This window comes from Oculina patagonica, chromosome 10 (assembly GCF_052425735.1).
Source record: "Oculina patagonica isolate OP01 chromosome 10, crgOcupat, whole genome shotgun sequence".
NCBI lineage: Eukaryota > Metazoa > Cnidaria > Anthozoa > Scleractinia > Oculinidae > Oculina > Oculina patagonica.
The window spans coordinates 15,534,941-15,557,244 of NC_135767.1; the positions used below are offsets into that span (position 1 = coordinate 15,534,941).

The 22,304-nt window shown below is 38.3% G+C and overlaps 1 protein-coding gene across 1 annotated transcript; it reads left to right on the forward strand.

Moving 5' to 3' along the window:
- Positions 1-35: 35 nt before the first annotated feature.
- On the forward strand, positions 36-6,644 carry LOC144629226 (ubiquitin-conjugating enzyme E2 N-like). Its single transcript, XM_078487459.1, has 5 exons — positions 36-175; positions 300-401; positions 529-673; positions 3,305-3,445; positions 5,197-6,644. Exons 1-5 carry the CDS (start codon positions 143-145, stop codon positions 5,232-5,234), a joined length of 459 nt encoding a protein of 152 aa, XP_078343585.1. The 5' UTR covers positions 36-142; the 3' UTR covers positions 5,235-6,644.
- Positions 6,645-22,304: the final 15,660 nt, after the last annotated feature.

A 22,304-nucleotide genomic window follows, 5' to 3' on the forward strand; every position in this document is an offset into this window, starting at 1 on the left:
GACAGCGGTTTCTAATCGCAGTGAGTGCGGGCTCAAAATATTACCCATCATTCACCTTGATCGAAGGTCTTGAACATTTTGGAACTACAGATTTCTGAACTTTTGCTGTACTTCTTAGATTTTAAAACATTTTTATATTGAAATGAGCGCAGGCCTACCCCGTAGAATAATCAAGGTAGGTTCTTACAACATTTATTTTGCTTCTGAGTGCAAAAACCGTGGCGTATTTGTGTTATTTTTTGTGAAGATCTTCACATGAAACCTGGCTACCCCAGCACTAAATTGTGTTTCGATTTTAGGAAACTCAGCGCTTAGTTGCCGAACCAGTTCCTGGTATAAAAGCTGAGCCACATGAAGAAAATGCAAGATATTTTAGTGTCACAATAGATGGCCCTCAAGACGTAAGTAGCTGGATATTTTTTTCACAAGTCGATTTTGCTTAGCTACATTCACCGTACTCGCTATAATTTGTTTGTGCTGAGCCTAAGTGTACAATAAAAATGTCTGCTTTATTGCTACGGATTTCAGACGCCATACGAGAAAGGGGTATTCCATCTGGAGCTATTTCTCCCTGAAGAGTACCCCATGGCACCGCCGAAAGTCCGATTTATGACAAAAATATATCACCCGAACGTAGACAAACTTGGTAGAATTTGTCTGGATATTCTAAAAGGTAAGCTTGCATGTACATATTAAAATTTAATGGTCGATTCACGTGTGTTATTTGCGAAAGGCGCTTGTTTACATGACTTTTCAAATTAAATTTCCTTATCTTAGATCGAAAGGTTTTTACTGTCTACGCCTATAGGGTGTTAATGAATCTGATTTTTAACTAATTGTACAAATTAATTATCACTATGATGATCGAATCGTTTGTCATTGATTAAAAAACTTGGAATCCATTTGCTCGTGATTTTGATTACCTTTTAATTTGTCTCTATCCATAATTTTGTTGTGTATAAGGCTTATGATTGCTTCTCCAGAGATGTAGCTAAGAAAAAGCTTATAACAAGCTCATAGCTTTTCTGGCCTGTGTACCATCAAAGTTACCCCAACTCTTTGTTTTCTAGTAAATTTGCAGCTAGTGATAAGCTCTCTTTCAGCTGATGAAACTAGCCAGTAGCCGACTCTTGGCTACATCTCTACTTCTCCATGTTAACAAAAAAAAACTCCACACAAAATATCAGGGCTCAAAATAACAGCCGTTCAGCGGACAATGTCTTGTCAAGATGATAATTTGTCTGGACAAAGTTTTGGTTGGCTAGTCATTTTAACCGGTCACGTAATGTATGGCTAAATCATGTTTTGTATCAATTTATATATTAAGTGTTTACGCTAATTCTAATGACTTCTCGAACATGCGAAGCAATATTATTTTTTGCTTTATAGCCTATTACCTTTAACATCCGAGGGGCTGGGGGATTTCAAAAGCCAAACTTTAAAAGAAAATTATAGCTAAACTGGAATTTCTGGGGGGATAGAGGGTTCAAACCAAACAATCCTCCATGGGGGAGGAATGGATATGTTCTGGAACAACACAATGACACAATCATCGCACATCTATAACATTGTTGGACTAAATTATTAATTTTTGATAATTTTATGCTTATGAGGATATCAAAGAATGTCAACCAACTTAAGCAAATGTCACTCTGAAATGAAGTGTCTAATTTGAGCCCTATTGATTTATGTATATTTTACTTCCTCAATAAATATATGTTGCAGTTAATTTTTGATCTCAGTTAATTTTTTAATCTAACTAGTTAGTTTTATGCTAGGTAAATAAAAGGTTAGGGTATGGCTTGGAGTCTTATATTTTAAAAACATAGGAGTTCGCCCAATGTTTTTTGTGGCAAAGCAGGCGCGTAGCTGAGGTTTTTGGAAGGGTGTTCGTATTGGCAGGAACATTTATTAAGGGGATTATTTAATACGAGCACCGAAGGCGCGAGCCTTTAGGGGGGTCTGGGGGCATGCCCCCCAGTACATTTTGAAATCTAGAGGCCCGAAAATGCTATTTTCAGCATTGTCTAGGTCAATATTTCAAACTCGATGTCGTGTTAAATAACAGGTATTTTTAGTCATAACAACAATATTACTGGCGTTTTGTTAACTTGATACATCCATACATACATACCGACTTAGTACACGTTTTACAAAATCTTGACATGTGCTGCAAAGGCATCTCAGGGTAAAAGGTTAAGCCCTCACCCCCCGGCTCCACCGTCAATGTACTAAAAGCGGCGTTCTAAGCGTCAATATGCACTAAATACACGTATCACCTGGGTCCCCCGAAATTGTAATCCCCGCCTTTTGTCTATTCATACTCCATTTATCAAATCCCGAACGCCTGTTTAGGAAATATTTTTCAACGATGGGATTATTTTGACTGCAAGGATCACAAGGATCCATTCTCCTAACAATTTAATACTTTCCCGATACTTTTTTTTAAAGGCTACAACACGCAAAGTTTGTTTTCCATTCCCCCACTATTTGCTAGAAGCTGAAAATCAACAGTTTGTGTTTTCAGTCCTCCATTATTGACCTCCAAAGGGGGTTCGTTCGAACCCTTCGAACCCCCCCTCCTACGCGCCTGCAAAGTGGATAAGGGGTTGGACAGTAAATCGAGAGGTTGAGAGTTCAAAACCAGTACAGGTTAGTAAAAAGAAAAAAAAGGTTGATAGTACTTAGGGGAGGAAGTAGCAGATAGTAGGGGATGGTTAGTAAGGATGGTGGGGAAAAGGAGACATTGAGGGAGGGGATGTGTTTCCCAGGGGGGGTACTCCGGCTTGTTAATGACGGGGATGATCGAAGGATTTTTTTGGGTTTGAAATTTTCGATTCCGGGATTTTTTTGGGTTGGAAAATTTGGCAAGTATTTTTTTGGGTGACTTGATTTAGATAGGGGATTTTTTTGGGTATTAAAAACGAACTAAAGTGCCTGGCACAGGGCCTTGGCGTTTTTATGATATGATGAATAAACAAAAAGAGCGTTCTTTGTGTTATGTCATTGCCCCTCCTGGCAATTTTGAGGTAATTTGACAAGGAATTTTTTTGGGGGGTTATTTTTGGTCCAGGGATTTTTTTGGGTAATGACGGAAGACTTGGGGATTTTTTTGGGTCCTGAGTTTTGCCTCCATTCGATCATTCCCGTCATTTACAAGCCGGAGTACCCCCCCTGGGATGTGTTTTACTTTTTCTACTTATTAACCTAGTATAAAAAAAGAGTTAGGAAGAAACTAACGAGTTAAAATTAAAAAAATAACTGTAGCATATACTAAGGCATATGTTTTGTAAACTAACAACAGATAAATGGAGCCCGGCTCTTCAGATCCGTACAGTTCTGTTATCAATTCAAGCTCTCCTAAGTGCACCCAACCCAGATGATCCTTTGGCTAACGACGTAGCTGAACTGTGGAAACAAGATGAAAACAAAGCTATAAAAAATGGTATGAAAGTTATACAACTCATTGATGGTACAAAGTGTAAAAAGGGGAAAAGTCTGTGTTGATCCTAGTGGCCCATCAGGCCAGAGCTTATCCCAGTTTTTGTATCAGTTAGCGACTACAGGTATTTCACCCCCCCCCCCCCCCCACCCCCCGCCCAATTGGGATGTTATTCCATCTCGGGGTTACAGGGCTACCTCCCAGCATTAGTTTGCTGGTTCCCATTTATACATCTGGGTGGAGAGAGGCACTACTATGAGAGTCATTGTTTTGCCAAAGAACCGCAAGAAGTGACAGATATACATGTATATACAGTACAAAACATGGACCCTGGTACATGGACTACCTTGTGGACCTGGTACATGGACCACCCCTAATTTTCGAAAGCAAATCAAAGTGTAGAATGGAGGCAGGTAATAAATTGATGACATGTACTTAAACCAAAAACAACAAAACAAAAAGACCAAAACAAGCGAAACCACCGAAACAACCAAAACGAAACTGCTGAAACGGCTGAAACAAGCAAAACGAGACAAAGTCAACAAAACAAGCAAAACCTTTGCCATTCTTTAAGCTAACCATAAAAAAGTCCCCTTTTTATTTATATTTTTATGTCCTTCCTGACTCCCTGAGCTGGTCAATAGTGATTTAAATGCCCAGGGGGGGTACTCTGGGATCAAAGTGACGGGGATGATCGAATGGAGGCAAAACTCAGGACCCAAAAAATCCCTAAGTCTCCCAACATTACCCGAAAAAATCCCTGGACCAAAAAAAACGCCCAAAAAAATCCCTAGTCAAATTACCCCTTAATTGCCAAGGCCGCGCCAAGGTACTTTAGTTTGATTTTAATACCCAAAAAAATCCCCTATTTAAATCAAGTCACCCAATAAAATACCTGCCAAATTCTCCTACCCAAAAAAATCCCGGAATCGAAAATTTCGACCCCAAAAAAATCCTTCGCACATCCCCGTCACTTGGATCCCGGAGTACCCCCCCTGGGTTTAAATGTGGAATTAAAAATTTGTTGAAAATAATACTTTGGCACAATTCAGCACTACAATATGTATGTTTTCCTTTAATTAAAAGAATAAAAAAATACCAAGACAATAGACAGTATTTGTTTGGGAGTAGCATGATGTGAAACAACAGCTACACTTGTTAGACAATATCTAATTTGGGGTCTTCATAGACTCTGGCTCATTGCCATTCAGATAATGCAACGAAGACACCAGTTAGCTGTGGTCTATGGAGTTCTCATCTACACCTTGATTTAGGCTTTAACCAGGTCTAACTTAGGCTTTGTTTGAATAATTGACCCTTTCATGGTAACACTAAAATTGCCTGGTTCCATGCAGGGGCCGGTTGTTTGAAGGGTGGGTTCTATCCACTGGATAAATCAGCATACCAACACTTATTCTTTGGAATGGATAGTGATTTACATGTATACGGTGGATAGCATTATCCACCTTTTGTCAACTGGGCCCAGGAGTAAAACAGCTACTGGCAGACAGTTGGGGCAGCCTACCAAAATACTGGGGGGGAGCCTGATATTGGACTAGCATCCGACCCCAGTAGAAGTAACAACACTCCTTGTTGTTTCATGCATCGGAAGCGACTTAACTCCCCCCCCCCCCCCTTCAATGCACACTGCATGTACACGTGTGCAGAGGATTTTAGAAGTTGTGTAATTATAGCTAAGTCATATACCTTTGCCCCTGAGATTTACTTATTGCTTATCATTTTGTCAATTGCAGCCAAAGACTATACCAAAATGTATGCCATGGAAAAATAGTACCTTTACGTCGGACGTTTGTGTGTGAGTTGTGGAACTGTTCGTCCGGCTTGTGTAAAAGATTATGTATGAGCAACAATGCTTCTTTCAAAACTAATAGCGAACTTTTTTTGTATTATATTACTTAGATTTATCATGCCAATAAATGTACTGTATTGTAAGTTCTTGAATGTTCTGGTATCCCCATGAAACTGGTAATCGCAATCTGCACCAGATTTTTCTGATCATGTGACTGTGATGTCACTCACATGAGGAATATGAGGAATATTATTTTGCTGCAAGTGATGATAGTGGTATTGTTTATTGGTGCTCTGACAAAGAGTTTTCAAAATTCAACAACATTTATTTCCCCTTCTAATCTTAATTACAGTGCGGTATCTAATCGAAGGTTCAACAATCAAACCCAATTAGATACCTCGGGTAGTTACATGTACATGTACGTTGCTTAAGCCCGGGCCAAACGAGGATGAGAGTTGTGGAGAGTTCAAACTCCCACTCTCGTTTGGCCTAAAACTCTCGTGCACTCTTATTGACTCTTGTGCACTCTCATTTACTATGAGCATGCTCAAATTTTTCATAAGAGTTGGTGAGAATCTGATGGACTTTCATTCTGGTTTGGCCCGAGTTGATGATAGTCGACGAAAACTCTCGTGAGCTTCAACTCTCATCCTCGTTTGGCCCGGGCTTTACAGTGTAGCAAGTGAAAAACTGATTTCTGACTTCTTATTGACTCTCAAGTACACTTTTGCTGTTCAGTAGTTCTATCTGCAATTTTATCTATTCCGTCATTCTTTTCTCCTAGTCCATAAGTTACTTATGACATTTATCATGTCACTAGTTGACTCAGTCTGTTTCTAGTTCAGTGTTAGGAATTGCTTATAAGGTGAATCATTGCAACATTTTACAGTGCAACTGCTCTAACCAAGGCCACCAAACAAAATCTGTGCAGAATAGGGAATGAAAACCTTGTGCATGTATGTTAAATTTTGGATCTACACCAGCCGCATGCTACAGAAGCAATAATTTTGTGACCAGTTTTATTGTTTTAACATGCAAACACTATTGATCAGTTTGCAAAGAATTTGCTTGGGTTAAATTGGTTGGAGTAGTCACACTAAAGGATTTCAAAGAAAAAATCCAATGGATTTCTAGTGATTTTACAGAATACTGAACTTCAGTAAGAACAATCAAGGAAAATTCTAGAAGATAAATCTGTGTTAATGTGACATTTGTTAATAAAAATGATTGAGGGAGTTTAAAGTGTTTTGGAACCAAGTTCAATTAACTTAGTCAAAGTACATGTACTTTTTAATACTTAAAGGTGATTTGCCTTAATCTGTATAACACCTTAAAATTTCAGCAATTCTTCTTCTCTCGGAACACTGTTCCTATTAAAGGAGTAATAATGTCTACAGCTGTAGATTCTTTGTATTTTAAAGTCGCTTTCGTAAAAGCTTGTTGCTTTTTTCTGTTTTGTCATTACACCATTTTGAGAGACTTGTGGTGTCTACAGAACTTGTTCAGTGTATCATATTGTTATCAATGTTAAACTTTGCAAGAGTTTATCTGTAATTATATCAAACAAGAGAGTGTCTCGTCACATTTCCAAATACCGAGAAGAGAGTAGAAAATACGACGTGCAGTGGAGTATTTTTGACAAACTTCGAGGTGTTTGGAAATGTGATGAAACACTCTCTCGAGTGTTTGATATACAGTAAAAACCCGCGAGTAAGAACCTAATATTTAAGAACCTCTTACGCTAAAATTGGCAAATTAGACACCATTTTTATAAGAACCTATTTAGCCTAAAATTTGGAAACAGGTTCTTAGTTTCTAAAATTGATTAAGACTGTTTACTTTCGGGAAAATATGATATGATTAGTGCTTCATTTTGACATAAACACTACATGGTATGCAAATTTTATTGAATACCACTAAAATCCCTATAAGGGACTGGTCAATAAGTACAGGGGGGGTGGGCCGGAGCAGAAAGGGGGTGGGTCATCAGTTTTTGAGCCCTCGAAAAGGGGTGGGTTATGTAATTTTAATCTACACGTAGGGGGTGGGTCATCTTATTTATTCACTTACTTTTAACTGTTATAGTTCCAAGAAAAGTTGTATTCATCAGTATATAAAATTGATAAATTTCTCCATGTAAGCAGTTTTAAATGAATTTCTAGCGATTTCAAAAGGCCCAAATATAAAATTTTACCGGGGGAGCATACCCCCTGACCCCCCTAGATGGCTTGTAATCATATCATTAGTTTTACCTGACTCTCTTCAACCTGCATAGATTCTCGCTGGGCTTTAGGCCTTTAAATACCAGTAAACTCTTTAATTACACAACTAAGGTGGTCCGAGGGCTAATAACTAAATCAGTCAATCAGATTACTTAATTTCCGGTCCCGCGAGGGCCGATATTTTCCAAGTATCGGACCGGGTTTTGTCCCGGATGATCCCGCGCTAATTCCCTCGCGATTTAGCGCAAGATTTTTGCTAGATTTTTTTGCAGGATTTTTTCGGAGTTTTTATTGCTTCGAAAATGAAATGACCTTAAACACAGAAATAAATAGCGAGCGTAAAAGTTCTGCCGCACATTGTTTTCCACGACATCTACCAGGTAGCAATTCCCACTACACAAAGTTTCTAGTCGTGTAATAAATCTCTTATTAACCAAGCTTGCTCGGGACCGTACTGTCAAGACCTCGGGCTAATATTCGCCCAGTACGGCCCTCGCGCGTGGTTAATAAGATATATTTCTCAAACAATTTGCAAATATGAATGATGGACAGTGGTTGTATTTTATTTATGTTATTAATTTCTGTATAAAAATATGAACTCTTCAATATATAATTGATTATGAATTAATATCATATACTGATTCAGTTTTTTGCATATGTTTGTGTCTAAATTTCCCCATGGACTTTACACACAAATATGTGGAAAACTTACAAAAGGCTAGTATGAGAAGTGATAAATTCATCCTTCTTTGGTGTGTCAAGAAATGGAAAAAAGACGTACATGGAACAGCAGTGTTCATCAGGGAAAATGTCTATGTAGGGAATTTCACTTAAAAAGCTGAAGTCAAATAAAAAATCTCCAACCCCTAACAGATGATAAAGAAATGATAGGTCCCTTGATTTTTTTTTTAGCAAAGGGGGTGGGTCATGTAATTTTCAACCCCCTGTCAGGGGTGGGTTAGTCGGTTTTGAGCCAGACGGAAGGGGTGGGTCACAAATTTTTGAGCCACCACTTTTCCAATTGCTCCGGCCCACCCCCCTGATACTTATTGACCAGTCCCTAATAACATTGAAATTTTTTCTTCAGAAATTAAGAACCTAATAAGCCTAAATTTGTATTAATAACCCTTTATGTAACAACCTGTTTAGGCTAACCTGAAAAATAATAGGTTCTTACTCGCGGGTTTTTACGGTATAACATCAATCAAAACTTAAACTACAAAGAGAACGGTGAAATAAAATTGTAAAAATCTCTGCTAATTATGATAACCTATCCAAACCACCGTCACAGTCCTGATTTATTTTGTTTTTACTAGATAAATTATCAATGAGTTTCGGAAATATCTTCTTAATCGAAACTAGGACAAAGAAATAAAATTGTAAAAAGCTCTCGTGACGCCAATTCACGCCATTACGCCGTTACCCATTACGTTTTCTTTTTTAAATACTTTATTTATTTTTACATCACCTCTCGACATTATCAGTATTTCGATTAAGGATTCTGTTAACCTGCGATCAGGCGTTCTTTTTTCTTTTTACGAAAGCGAGAGGGAAAAAAGAACGCCTGATACATTTATTTAACCGGCCGCCAGCCGCCCCCTAATTTAAATAAACTAATGTGTCGTCGAACTGTCAAACCACTCTTTGTAGTTGGCGGCAAATTCGAGACTCGGATTTCCACAAGGCGTGAAAAACGTCTGGAGAAAAATTGTACATATGTACAGCTTGTATTTAAACTTCGCCGTGTTGAGATAAAAATGCTTTTAGTAGCAAGGTGAGATGGCGCTTGCGAACATATATTTATCAGTTGTACTGGATGCCGTCCCTTTATTTCAGCTTACACACACAAAAAAAGGAATTCACCGACAAGAGCTGTTTTACGGCAGATAGGATCGGTCGCTTTTGTAAACATTCCAACATCTCTGGAATATTGTTTTCGAAGATCAACAAAAACATCTTCACGGAACCAAAATTATTACGCATTGTCGCTCACTCTATTTTTTCTGCCTTTAGCGAGTTACACTTGAAATCTGTTAGGGCTTCAGCTAACGTAGAAAAGAACTCGTCCTCGCAGTAAACGTGACTCGTCTTTGCCATTACCACCAGCTTCTGACCGGAAGTCTCGTTGAAATACGACAACCAATCAGTCCACACCGCTTCATTGAGTATTGTTTCTCGACCAATCAGACAAAAAACCAGAATCTGGTTTTTTTACATGACTTTCGACAAGCAAATGTATCATGCCCTCCTTCCCCCGCAGCAGTAGTAGGGAGGGAGGGTATGATTTCAGGTTAGGATTCTGTCAGTAGTGACTGCCCTTGCCACATGCCAACTTTCTCGCCCCGCTCGAGACAGTACAAACCCGAAGTCAAAAGGTGTTTCTCTTTTGTAGCACCTAGCCTATGGAACTCTCTCCCGAACTATATAAGAGAGAGCGGCTCGCTATCAGATTTTAAGACTTGTATAAAGACATACCTTTTTAACAAATTTTATAATTAGACTTTTAGTTAGTCAGTTAACCAGTAAATTAAATAGTTTAGTCAGACAGTTAGTTAGTCACTTAGTTTTAACTTAGTGACTAACTAACTAATTAAACTAATTAAAATTAGTTAAGTTAGTTAGTTAATGAGTTAGTTTTTCATTTAAAGGTTTTAATGATTCTTAGTTTTTATTTCCATTTTTACAGCTTAGCTATTTTATTTGTTAGTTTTTCCTTTTATCACTGATGTAAATTTACTTTTTTAAGTAAATTTCACTTTTTAATAACATTTTTATTGTAAAGCGCCATGAGCCATGGATATGGCGCTATATAAATCTTTATTAATATTATTATTATTATAAAGCTGATAGAACGAAAGTGGAAGGGTAAAATTTTCCATCACGAAATCAATAACTTTCTGTCCCTTCCATTTTTGTTCTATCAGCCTTATTGAAAAAAAAAAGCCCACAACAAGGGGTATCTTACATTTAACAGAAAGTGTGTAGATAAACTGGAATTTCCAGAGGTGTTGTGGGGGCGACGTGTCAATATTTTCCGGAGCAAAAAATTTTAACAAGCACTACACTGTCCGTGCGGACCGCTCGTTTAATTCAGTGATAGGCCGACGCAATTATATATGTAAACCAAAAGTCTTTTTAACAACAGAATTTGAGTCCACGCTAATTATAACAGTTTACCTTATCCCTCCCTCCCATCCTTCCCACTAAATAATACCCATTTTATTTTTTGTATTTTTATTAGTTTCCAAAGAATACTTTTAAGAATGTTTTAATCACCACACTGCAAATTACACTACTACGATATGCCGCCCTCGCATAATATGAGTTCCATAAGGAATTCACCACCCAATTAAGAAAAAATTATCCAGCACGAGGTTAATATGCTTCCTTCAGATAACATGAGTTCCATAAGGAACTCATCACCTAAGTAAGACAGAATAATCTAGCACGACCTCAAAATGCTGCCCTCAGATAGTATGAGTTCCATAAGGAACTCACTACCCAAGTAAGTAAGACAAAATATTCCGGCACGGGGTAATTATTATGCCCTCAGATAACATGAGTTACATAAGGAACTCACCACCCAAATAAGACAGAACAATCCAGCACAAGGTCAATACGCTGCCCTCAGGTAACGTGAGGTCAATCAGGAAATCACCAACTTTGAAAGACATAATGATCTAGCAGGAGGTTACTATGCTGCTATCAGCTAACATGTAATGTTTAATAAATGAGCAGCAGTGTTTTATCAAGTTTAAAACACGAGGCGCAGCCGAGTGTTTTAGACTTGATAAAACACGAACTGCGAATTTATTGAACGGCTTAAAAATCTTCTGATGTAGATCAACTCATTCTTGCACTAATATTTAGATTTGGGGTTATTTTGCCCTAGAAAATTGGACGTAAAGTTTAGCCGTTGCTTTATCAGATATAAAGACACTCATTAAACATTCAGAATTTCTTTTGTATTTTCTTTATGAATTATTAATGAGTTTTTTTAACAATTCCATAAGGAACTCACAAACCAAATAACACATAATGATTGAGCAGGAGGTCAATATGCTGCCCACAAAAAACATGAAATCCAAAAGGAACTCACCAGCTAAGAAAGAGAGAATAATCCTGCACGAGGTCTATATACTGCCCTCAGATAACGTGAGTTCCATAAGAATGTTACCACCCAGGCAAGACACAATAATCCAGCACGAGGGCAATATGCTGCCTTCAAACAACTGTTTCATAAAGAACTTACCACACATGTAAAACATAATGATCTAGCAGGAGGATTATATGCTGTCCTCAAAAAACATGAGTTCCATAAGGATTCACCACCCAAGTAAGAAAGAATAATCTAGCACGAAGTCAATATGCTGCTATCATATAACGTGAGTTCCATAAGGAACTCACCACAAGTAAGGTAAAATAATCTGGCACCAGGTCAGTATGCTGCCCTAGCTCAGATAAAATGGGTTCCATAAGGAAATAACCAACCAAATGAGAATTAATAATCTAGCACGAGGTCAATATGCTGCTCTCAAACAAGGTGAGTTCCATAGGGAACTCACCCCTCTCAAGTAAGACAGAATAACTCAGTATGAGGTCAATAGGCTGCTCTCAGATAACACGAGTTCCTAAGGGACTCAAAACCCATGAATGACATAGTGATCCATCAGGAGTTCAATATGCTTCCCTAAGACGACATGAATACCATTAAGAACTCACCAGCCAAGAAAGAGAGAATAATCCAGCTCGAGGTTAATATGCTGCCCACAGATAGCGGCATAAGATCCATAAGTAACTCACGGTCACTCTAAAACGCAGACCACACAGACTGCAGACTGCAGACTGTGCAGACCGTGCGGACTGAGTAATTTTTTCTTCGTGTTTTTTTAAAGTGCGTTTTACAAAACTTTTGACGAACGGTTTCCGAAGTTCGTTTGAAATTTGTGAGCTTCAGTGGTTATTTCATCATGTAGTTGTCAATCAAATTGCGAACTTCGAAATGAAATTGTGAATTTCACGTGCAGCGAGGTTGGCAGGTTGAGAAGTTCGCAAGTTAAGAAGAAGTTCGTTTTTCACGGTTTAATTTGATGAAATGAATCCGTTTCCAGTACGCCATCCGTCTGTTTGTGATTAACTCTGTTCGTCTGAAATAATTTATATTCATGAAAACATTTTAAAATAATCTTTGGTTGAAAATTTTCTAACTTCCTTAAATTAATTTACCAATAAACAACACTTGCTTTTGAACAATTGAAATGTGTATTTATTTACGAATTACTTATATTTTATTGTTGAGGATAGTGTAATGAAATACTAAATTTATTCGGATTTCTCAAGAAAAAACCTCTATTCCCAAAGCATAAATACCAACTGAAACATTTGATTACGTTAGAAAATTGAATTAGAAACATGTAACTTAGCAAATAAACTGCTATCTCCGCTCGGTTCATTAACTTTCAATGTTCCAGTGTTTACAGTATAACGCGCTGTCTGACAGTAGAAGAAAACTCAACAAGCTAGGACCTAAATAAAATAATCCTTGTCCTTGAAGCCAACTTTCAATGATTTCCTGCCTTACTGGACTTTAAATTGCTTTTCCTTGTACTGTGAACGGATTTATTTTACCAAATTAAACGAACTGGAGCGAACTTCTTCTCAACTTGCGAACTTCTCAACCTGCCAAGTCTGCCAACTTCACGTGAAATTCAAGTTCACAATTTCGCTTCAAAGTTCCCCATTTGATTGACAACTACGTAATGAAATTCCCACTGAAGTTCGTACCGAACTTCACGAATTTCCAACGAACTTCGGAAACCGTTCGTCAAAAGTTTTGTAAAACGCACTGTAAAAAAAATACTCGAAAAAAAAAAGAAAAAATTACTCAGTCTGCACGGTCTGCAGTCTGCGTGGTCTGCGTTTTAGAGTGACCGAGTAACTCACCACCCAAGTAAGACACAATAATCCAGCTTAAAGTCAATAAGCTGCCCTCAGATAACGTGTGTACCATAAGGAACTCGCCACCGAAGTTAGAAAAAATAATGGAGCACGAGGTCAATATCCTGCCCTCAGGAAAGATGAGTTCCATAAGAAACTCACCAACCAAGTAAGACAGAATAATCCACCAGGAGGTCAATATGCTGCTTTCAGATAAGATGAGTTATATAAAGTACTACCACCCAAGTAAGACAGAATAATCCAGCATAAAGTCAATGTGCTGCCCTCAGAAAACAAGAGTCCCACAGGCAATTTATCACACAAATGAGACAGAATAATTTAACTAGCACGAGGTTAATATGCTGCCCTCATAAAACATTGGTTCCATAAGGAACCTTACAACCTTACAACCAAGTAAGACTTAATGATTTAGAAGGGGGTTAATATGCTGTAATATGTTTATATGCTGTCCTCAGAAAACGTGAGTTCCATAAGGATCTCACCACCCAAGTAAGTAAGACTGAGGTCATTTTCCTGCCCTCAGATAACATGAGTTCCATACGGAACTTACCAGCAAAGGAAGGGTAAATAATGTAGCACGAAGTCAGTATGCTGCCCTCATGTAACATGAGTGCGATAACGAACTAATCACCCAAGTAAGTAGGACGGAACAATCAAGCACGAGCTCAATATGCTGCCCTCATTAAAGATGAGTTCCATAACGAACTCCCCACCCAAGTAAGACAGAATAATCCAGCACGAGGTCAATGTGCCGTCCTCAGATAACAGGAGTTCCATAAGGAACCCACTAACCAAGTAAGAGAACATGATCTAGAAGAAGGTTAATATGCTGCCCTCGGAAAACATGAGCTCCATAAGGCACTCACCAGTCATTGAAAAGAGAATTATAAAGCACAAGGTCAACATGCTACCCTCAGATAACATGAGTTCCATTCGGAACTTACTACCCAGGTTAGACAGAATAATCTAGAACGAGGTCAATATGCTACCCTCATATGTAACATGATTTCCAAAACGAACTCACCACCCAAGTAAGACAGAATTAATGATCCATCGCGAGGTTAATATGCTGCCGTCAGGAAAGATGAGTTTTTTAAAGAACTCATCAACCCAAGTAAGACAGAATAATCCAGCACAAGGTCAATAAGCTGCCCTCAGGTAACATGAGTTCCATAAGGAACTCACCACGCAAATAAGAATTACTAATCTAGCACGAGGTCAATATGTTGCACTCAGATAACGTGAGTTCGATAAAGATTTCACAACCCAAGTAAGACAGAAAAATCCAGCACGAGGTCAATATGATGCCCTCAGGAAAGATGAATTCCTTAAGGCACTCTATCAACCCAAGTACGATTGAATAATCCAGCACGAGCTCAATATGCTCAATATTGTAAGTTAAAGCAGAGTTCCTTCGCAATTATAAATTTCAGTTGCTGTTAATTTATGGATATTAAGAAAGATGAAATGCACAAAAAAGCCTGTAAATATTTGTCAATAGCAGGTTATAAAAGGAGTCTAAATAAAGACAACTGCAAGCCCATCACATGCATAAAAATGAACAGGTTAAGCCCACGCGAACACTCCTTTAGTATAAACGGACAGTAGTTATAAGGCCAAGCCAAACAGTAGTTTGAAGGAAGCGGAACGTATTAAAATAGTTAAAATAATGTTGCGATAATACATATATATTTGATAGTATGAACCTTGGTTTTGGATGTCTTGTTAACCCGTGTTTTGACCCGCGATTTCAAATATCATTCTGACCATTTTGTACATTATGTAAACTTTAATCCGTGAAGTTTGTTCCTGTTCTCGGTCCAGGACATTTTTCTTTCTTTTGACCGTATGCTGCTTTTATTCCAGTCCAACCCGACCTCTTTCGCTTCATTTTATATTGGAATTACGACTGCGCCCATTGTGGTTAACCATTGTCCTGACTCATTGCTTTATTTCTTGGCCGTATTTTCAATAAAACAAATAAAAAGCAGCCGTGGCGTTTAGACTACAGAGCGTAGAGAAATCATCACGCTATATACAATTGTACTCGAAATATTTTAAAAGCTCCTGAAGCATTTAAACATTTTGCGTGTACGATATTTAACAATTATTAGCTATTATTCCATGAGCGCGCGTTGGATATATACAAGCGCGAGTGGAATTATCGTGTTATTAAAAAACACCCATAGAATTGCAATATTTGAGCTCCCTGGCCTTTCTCTCCGAGGTATACACCAACCAAATCTGTGGTCCATGGTAAATGAGCTTAAATACCATGGGCTGTAAACCAATTAAAACTCAGGAATTGCATGATACCATAGTTAGTTTTTAATAATAAAGGAGATATTAGCTTTCAAAAACTGCAAATTTCTGGGAGGAAAAAAAGCTAATGAGTATCTACATTATTTTACAGAATGTCAAGGTAATTTAACTTGCGTCACAGAAAAAAATTAACATATCGGGATCAAATTTTAAGCGAAAGGTAATCGTGCCAAATACTTTAATATACAGAATTGACTTGTTTTTGTTTCTCGATGAGAAACAAAAGGCGCTTATGTTAATATGTGGCAAATATTGTAAACAGTGAGTCTCCTATGAGAGTAAAGATGTGTATTAAATCTTCTGTTCTGTAGTCCGGATCTTTCCGATAGGTTTTATTTTAATAGGAGACTTGAATGTAAGAGTAGCTTTCTGACACGACCGTCGGGAAAAATGTCATGCAGATTTTCATTTTTTCATAAACCGCATTAGCGCTCTAGACTGTGGCACCATTTTTCTGCATATTATGAAGTATTCCGTCCGACCCCAACGACTGGAGTAGGCCTCTCACTGTACTCATTGCAGTCAATGATCTACTCCGCTAAAATGTGTAAGACCGCGATTTGCGGCAGTTTAATTGTTTGATGGTGTCGTTCGCTGCTTGTCGTATTGTTCTGATCCTCCAGCAGTAAATAATCGGGTTTAAAGACGAATTTAGGTAGGTAACGGTTGTTATTAGGTGGTAAACCATTTGAAGCCCATTTCCAAACATTCTGCCGTATATCTCCATCACAACCGTTACAATGAATGGTACATAACAACTAGCTAATACAATCTGTACCCATAATACGCTGGAAACTGACTTCTTGTATCGTGCATATCGTCCTTCGGGGACTTGTGCTTGAAGTTGATGATGTTGAAACTTGAGATAAATCTTCGTGAAAAAAACGACTGATGTTGCTAGAGAAAATGCCATAAGGGCAACAGCCACAGTTAAGGCAATCCTTATGTTCCAAAAGTACATCACTCCATTCGAAACACCGATAAACCAAAAGCAAATTATAACTGCCCGAACTCGCCTTAACGTTACAACGTGCTTGTATCTCAGCCCCTTCAAAAGGGCGAGAAATCTGTCTACGCTTATCGCGGTCGATGTGAAGACTGATACTTCGCACAAAATGAAACTTGAAACACCATTAACTGCACTCATGTACTGTACGATATTCGAGTTCATCCGAGTTGTTACGGAATACGTAAGATACACAGAATAGATCGGCTGGCAAATGAGGCCAACGGAAAGATCAGTACTTGCCAGACATCGGAAAAAAAGTTTGGTCGGAGGGAAAATAGAAGTCTCTTTATGCAGAGCAACTAGAATCAGAGCATTGCCCAGTGATGCGGTGATGGATAGAAAAATGTTCAAGGCTGAAAGGAAAGCAAATACGCCTGTTTGCCATATTGGCGTGCTTGTTTGGTTTAGCTCACTTGTGAAGTTTCCGTCTTCAGTAACATTCGCCATTCTTCTTAGTGTGCAGCTCTTCTTAAGCTTTGACTTTTTTCCCTTGTTTTTGTGCAAATCTTCTTAGTCGAGAAAGCAGCTTTTCAGCACAATTTCAGTTACTGTCGGAGTGACGAGTATCTAATAAATGTCCGCTAGTAAGTTTTGTTCAGAGCTATTTGCACTGCATTATCATTTTTATGTTTACCAAGTAGGAGAGTCTTCTGTTGAGCGTATTCTAAGAGTTTAAAACGCCTTTTAGCTGTTTTCAAGGTCGCCTGTTTCCTAGTACTGTTAGATAGGGTTTACCATATTCATTCATTTCGGCGTTTAACTCTAATTTAGTATAAAACACCTTTTTTTCATTTCTTTCAAATGACAAAACCATATCTTCAGCTTTTCATTATTTATTCCTAACATTGTATCCGTTCATAAACATGTGCATGTGATGTGCCGCTGTTTCCTGGTGTAATTGTTGTGCGATATGCGTTTCCACGGGCGTTTTCCAGGTGAGCATGAAGTTTTGATAGTAATTGCAATCTATTTGCAGCGTTCTCCCTAAAGCTATATGCGGATTTAGACTGGGGAACAGATGTAGCTAGCGTTTTCAGGTAAGAAACAAATAAGTAGCAAAAGTGTAGTCTATAATGTTGTTTTTAAGCCTAGCTCATGCCCTCCCCTGCCTTCCGTTTGCCTTCCCTTTCTTTTGTTATTAAAATCTATACCTCTATTGTTATGTACAAGTGCCTTCCTGTATATTAATAACTGCCTTCCACCATACTTATAAAGGGTTTTCCGCTGCATACTAATAGTCGCTTCTTTTCATATGATTATAAACTGTCTTCCGAGGTTTCTCTCGGCAATGGGCTTACTCTGACATGCATGTTCCTTTGTTCGCGTTCGATCTTCATTCTTGATTGGACGTTCACGAGTGTTTTGTTCACTAGAATATAAACGCACGAAAAACCTGATGAGCGCTATTTCTGTTGCAAGACACTTCGCTGGGAAAAACTTTTCTTTCTCCTTCGGTTTATACGTAAACGATTTTTAGCCGTTGTGACAAGAAGCCACCATGTAGACTAAGCTTAATTTGCACTCCAGATCCAGCAAAAACTGACGTTTTGAAACTTAAAATGTAATTTCCAAGCCTTTTTGGGAAAACGCCATCACGTGGATTCGGCCTAATGTTCCCTCCAGATCCACGGGAATCGAATAAGAAAGTGGGACTTTCTCGCTGAAAATGGCGATTTTTAGCACTTGTGACAAGAAGCCCCCATATAGATTAAGCTTAGTTTTTTTCCCCAGATCCAGCAAAAACTGCCGGTTTAAAACTTAAAATGTACATTCTAAGCTTTGTTGGGAAAATGCAATCTAGTGGATTCGGCCTAATGTTCCCTCCAGATTCAAGGGAACCTAATAAGGAAGTGGAACCTTAAAATGGCGATTTTTGGACCTTGGGACAAAAAACCACTTTGTAGATCAAGCTCAATTTTTACACCAGATGCTTTCACGTGGATTTTCATAATGTTCCCTCAAAATCCAAATGAATCGAATAAGAAAGTGGGATTTTGTCACTGAAAATGGCGATTTTTGGCCCTTGCGACAAAAACCCACCACGTAGATCAAGCTCAATTTTTACACAAGATCTAGCAAAAAATGCCGGTTTGAAACTTAAATTATATATTTTAGGCTCTTTTGAGAAAATGCTATCACGTGGATTCGGCATAATGTTCCCTCCAGATCCAAATGATTCGAATAAGAAAGTAGGACTTTGTCCCTGAAAATGGCGATTTTTGGCCCTGGCGACAAAAACCCACCATGTACATCAAGACTAATTTTTACACTAGATCCAGCGGAAACTGCCGGTTGAAATTTAAATTATATATTTTAGTCCTTTTTGAAAAAATGCCATCATGTGGATTCTGCTTACTGTTCCCTCCAGATCCAAATGAATCGAAAAAGAAAGTCGGACTTTGTCCCTGAAAAAGGTGATTTTTGGCCCTTGCAACTAAAACCCACCATGTATTTTTACACTAGATCCAACGAAAACTGCCGGTTTGAAATCTAAAATATGCATTTTAGGCCTATTTGAGAAAATGCCATCACGTGGATTCGGTCTCATCTTCCCTCCAGATCCAAATGAATCGAAAAAGATAGTAGGACTTTGTCACTGAAAATGGCGATTTTTTGCCCTTGCGACGAAAACCCACCATGTAGATCAAGCCTAATTTTTACACTGGATCCAGCAAAAACTGCCTTTTTGAAACTTAAATGATACATTTTAGGCCTTTTTGACAAAATGCCATCACATGGATTCGGCCTTATATTTCCTTCATATCCAAAGGATTCGAATAAGGAAGTGGGACTTTTATAGCAAAAATGAGGATTTTTGTCCCTTGCGACAAAAACCCACCATGTAGATCAAACCAAATTTTCACTCCAGATCCAGTAAAAAATGTCGGTTTGAAACTTAAAATGTACATTTTACGCCTTTTTTAGTAAATGCCATTGCGTGTATTCGGCCTAATGTTACCTTCAGATCCAAATGAATCGAAAAAGAAAGTAGGACTTTGTCCCTGAAAATGGCGATTTTTTTGCCCTTGCGACAAAAACCCACCATGTATATCAAGCCTAATTTTTACACTAGATGCAGCGAAAACTGCCAGTTTGAAACTTAAATTGTACATTTTAGGCCTTTTTCGAGAAAATGCCATTACGTGGATTCGGCCTAATGTTTCATTCAGATCCAAATGAATCGAAAAAGAAAGTGGGACTTTATCACTGACAATGGCGATTTTTTAATTGGCCCTTGCGACAAAAACCCACCATGGAGATCCAGCCAAATTTTTACACTAGATCCAGCGACAACTGCTGGTTTGAAACTTAAAATATACATTTTAAGGCCTTTTTGAGAAAACGCCATCACGTGGATTCGGGCTTCTATTCCCTCCAGATCCAAATGAATCGAAAAAGAAAGTGGGAGTTTGTCATTTTTGGGCCTTGCGACAAAAACCCACCATGTAGATCAAGCCTAATTTTTACACAAGATCCAGCGAAAAATGCCGGTTTGAAACTTAAAATATTCATTTTAGGCCTTTTGAGAAAATGCCATCACGTGGATTCGACATAATGTTCCCTTCATATTGAAAGGATTCGAAAAAGAAAGTGGGACTGTCACTTAAAATGGCGATTTTTGGCCCGTGCGACAAAAACCCGCGATGTAGATGAAGCATAATTTTCACTCCAGATCCAGCAAAAGCTGCCGGTTTGAAACATAAAATGTACATTTTAGTCCTTTAGATCCACAGCTTGAATAGAATAAGGAATTGGGACTCTTTCATTGAAATGGTGATATTTGGCCCTTGACGAGTGCGCCCGGAATAACTACGTAGGAGCCACCTAAAAGCTTCTTTTACAATAACGACAAACCTGTGCCAAGATATACTTGCTTATATAATTTATTTACTGGTTGCTTTCATCTCTAGAGTCTGTCCATTGATTCTAGAGTGATTCGCATTGTTAACCCTATTCAGACCGGGCTTTTTTGGACCTTCTCAGACCGGGGGGGGGGGGGGGCTTCGAAAGCCCCCCTATCTAACTTCCAGAATATTTAAGCAATCACAATGAAACTTATAGGATGTATTGTATGTCCGAAAATCTTTCTTTTGGTATATGTCACGTGAGATGGTGACGTCACATCACGTGACAATTACATCATGATGTCAAAACAGCCGCCATCTTGGATCCGCCATCTTGGATTTCAAAATTTTTCCAAAATGCCCGAAAACCACCCAAAATTATTGCAAAGTACTCAAAATCAATAAATATGTGCTTTAAACCCGTGAAAATGTAAAAATAATTCCATTTAAGTTGATTTTTATTGACAGAAACACGCAAAATTACAAATTTGGGAAAACATGCCTGTCAAAATGACGTTGCCATGGTGATGTCAAGTTCATGACACATCATCCAACCCTACCAAATTGTTGCCAGATAAATTTTAGGAAAACTCAGAAAGTTTGGGAGCGTTTGATTTAATCTTAAAAAAGTTATAAAAGTTCAAAGTCAGCGCGGGCCTCAAAAGCCCCCCCCCCGGTCTGAATAGGGTTAATATGTATTGGAAGCTCCTTACCTCCACCATCTTGTAATGTCTTACTATGAAATATAGATGTACTCCGAATATTTTAAATATACTTCAACGAAAACGAGTTTTGCCCGCCCTAGGAAGCTAGGAACGCATGTAACGGAGAAATGCGGACGTTTAAACTGAAATAGCTTACACGCGAATCTAATAGAATAAGCCTGTGATCAAACCACACACAAAATGGCGCCGGGCGTCATGTCAACAAAATTACAATATTAAAACCTAAAAATATAAAAATATACTAACTATATACACTACAATAATACACTACAATACATTACAACGCTAGGAAAGAAAAATTACTGGTGATTACGGTGGTGGAAATTCTGTTGCGATTTGACCAATTTTACGGAAGAAATATGGTAGATATTTTGCTTCGAGTGAGATGCTGTCGAAAATAGTTTCCAGCCTTGGGAATAAACGATAACTCATCCAAATCACTTCAAATTGGCTCGAGGAGCTGGCAAACAAGAAAGAACACGACACAGCAACAGTGTAAGTCAATTTTATTCATAAACGTATACATCGTAAAACAAAATTGTTTCATTCCTATGCAAATCCTTTTGGTCCCTTATAAATTGAGTCTTGGAGTACTGTGGCTCTTACCGTCTGCTTGGGCTGTCTGTGCTTTCAGCTTTAAATTTTATCTATCGTGTATTAATCATGGTATATCTATCTATCTATGAAACAATATCATGAGTAGGAAAGGCATGGGCAGTTGAGGATTTGCTTCGCTTCGTTTCTCTTCGGCTTTGAATTGTTTTCTTTACCACTGAGGATTCTGAACGTCTCGGCTGTTGCTGCTTATTCCTTGAATTTGTTAGTTACTCGACGATGTTGAGCTGTATTAACTTTTGATACAGATCTCTACTGATTCGCATAACAAGAATATAGGGCATATAGGAGAGTGCCCTCCCCCCAGGGTCATAATTTAAAACGCCATCTACACAACCTCGTTCACAGGGGACGGG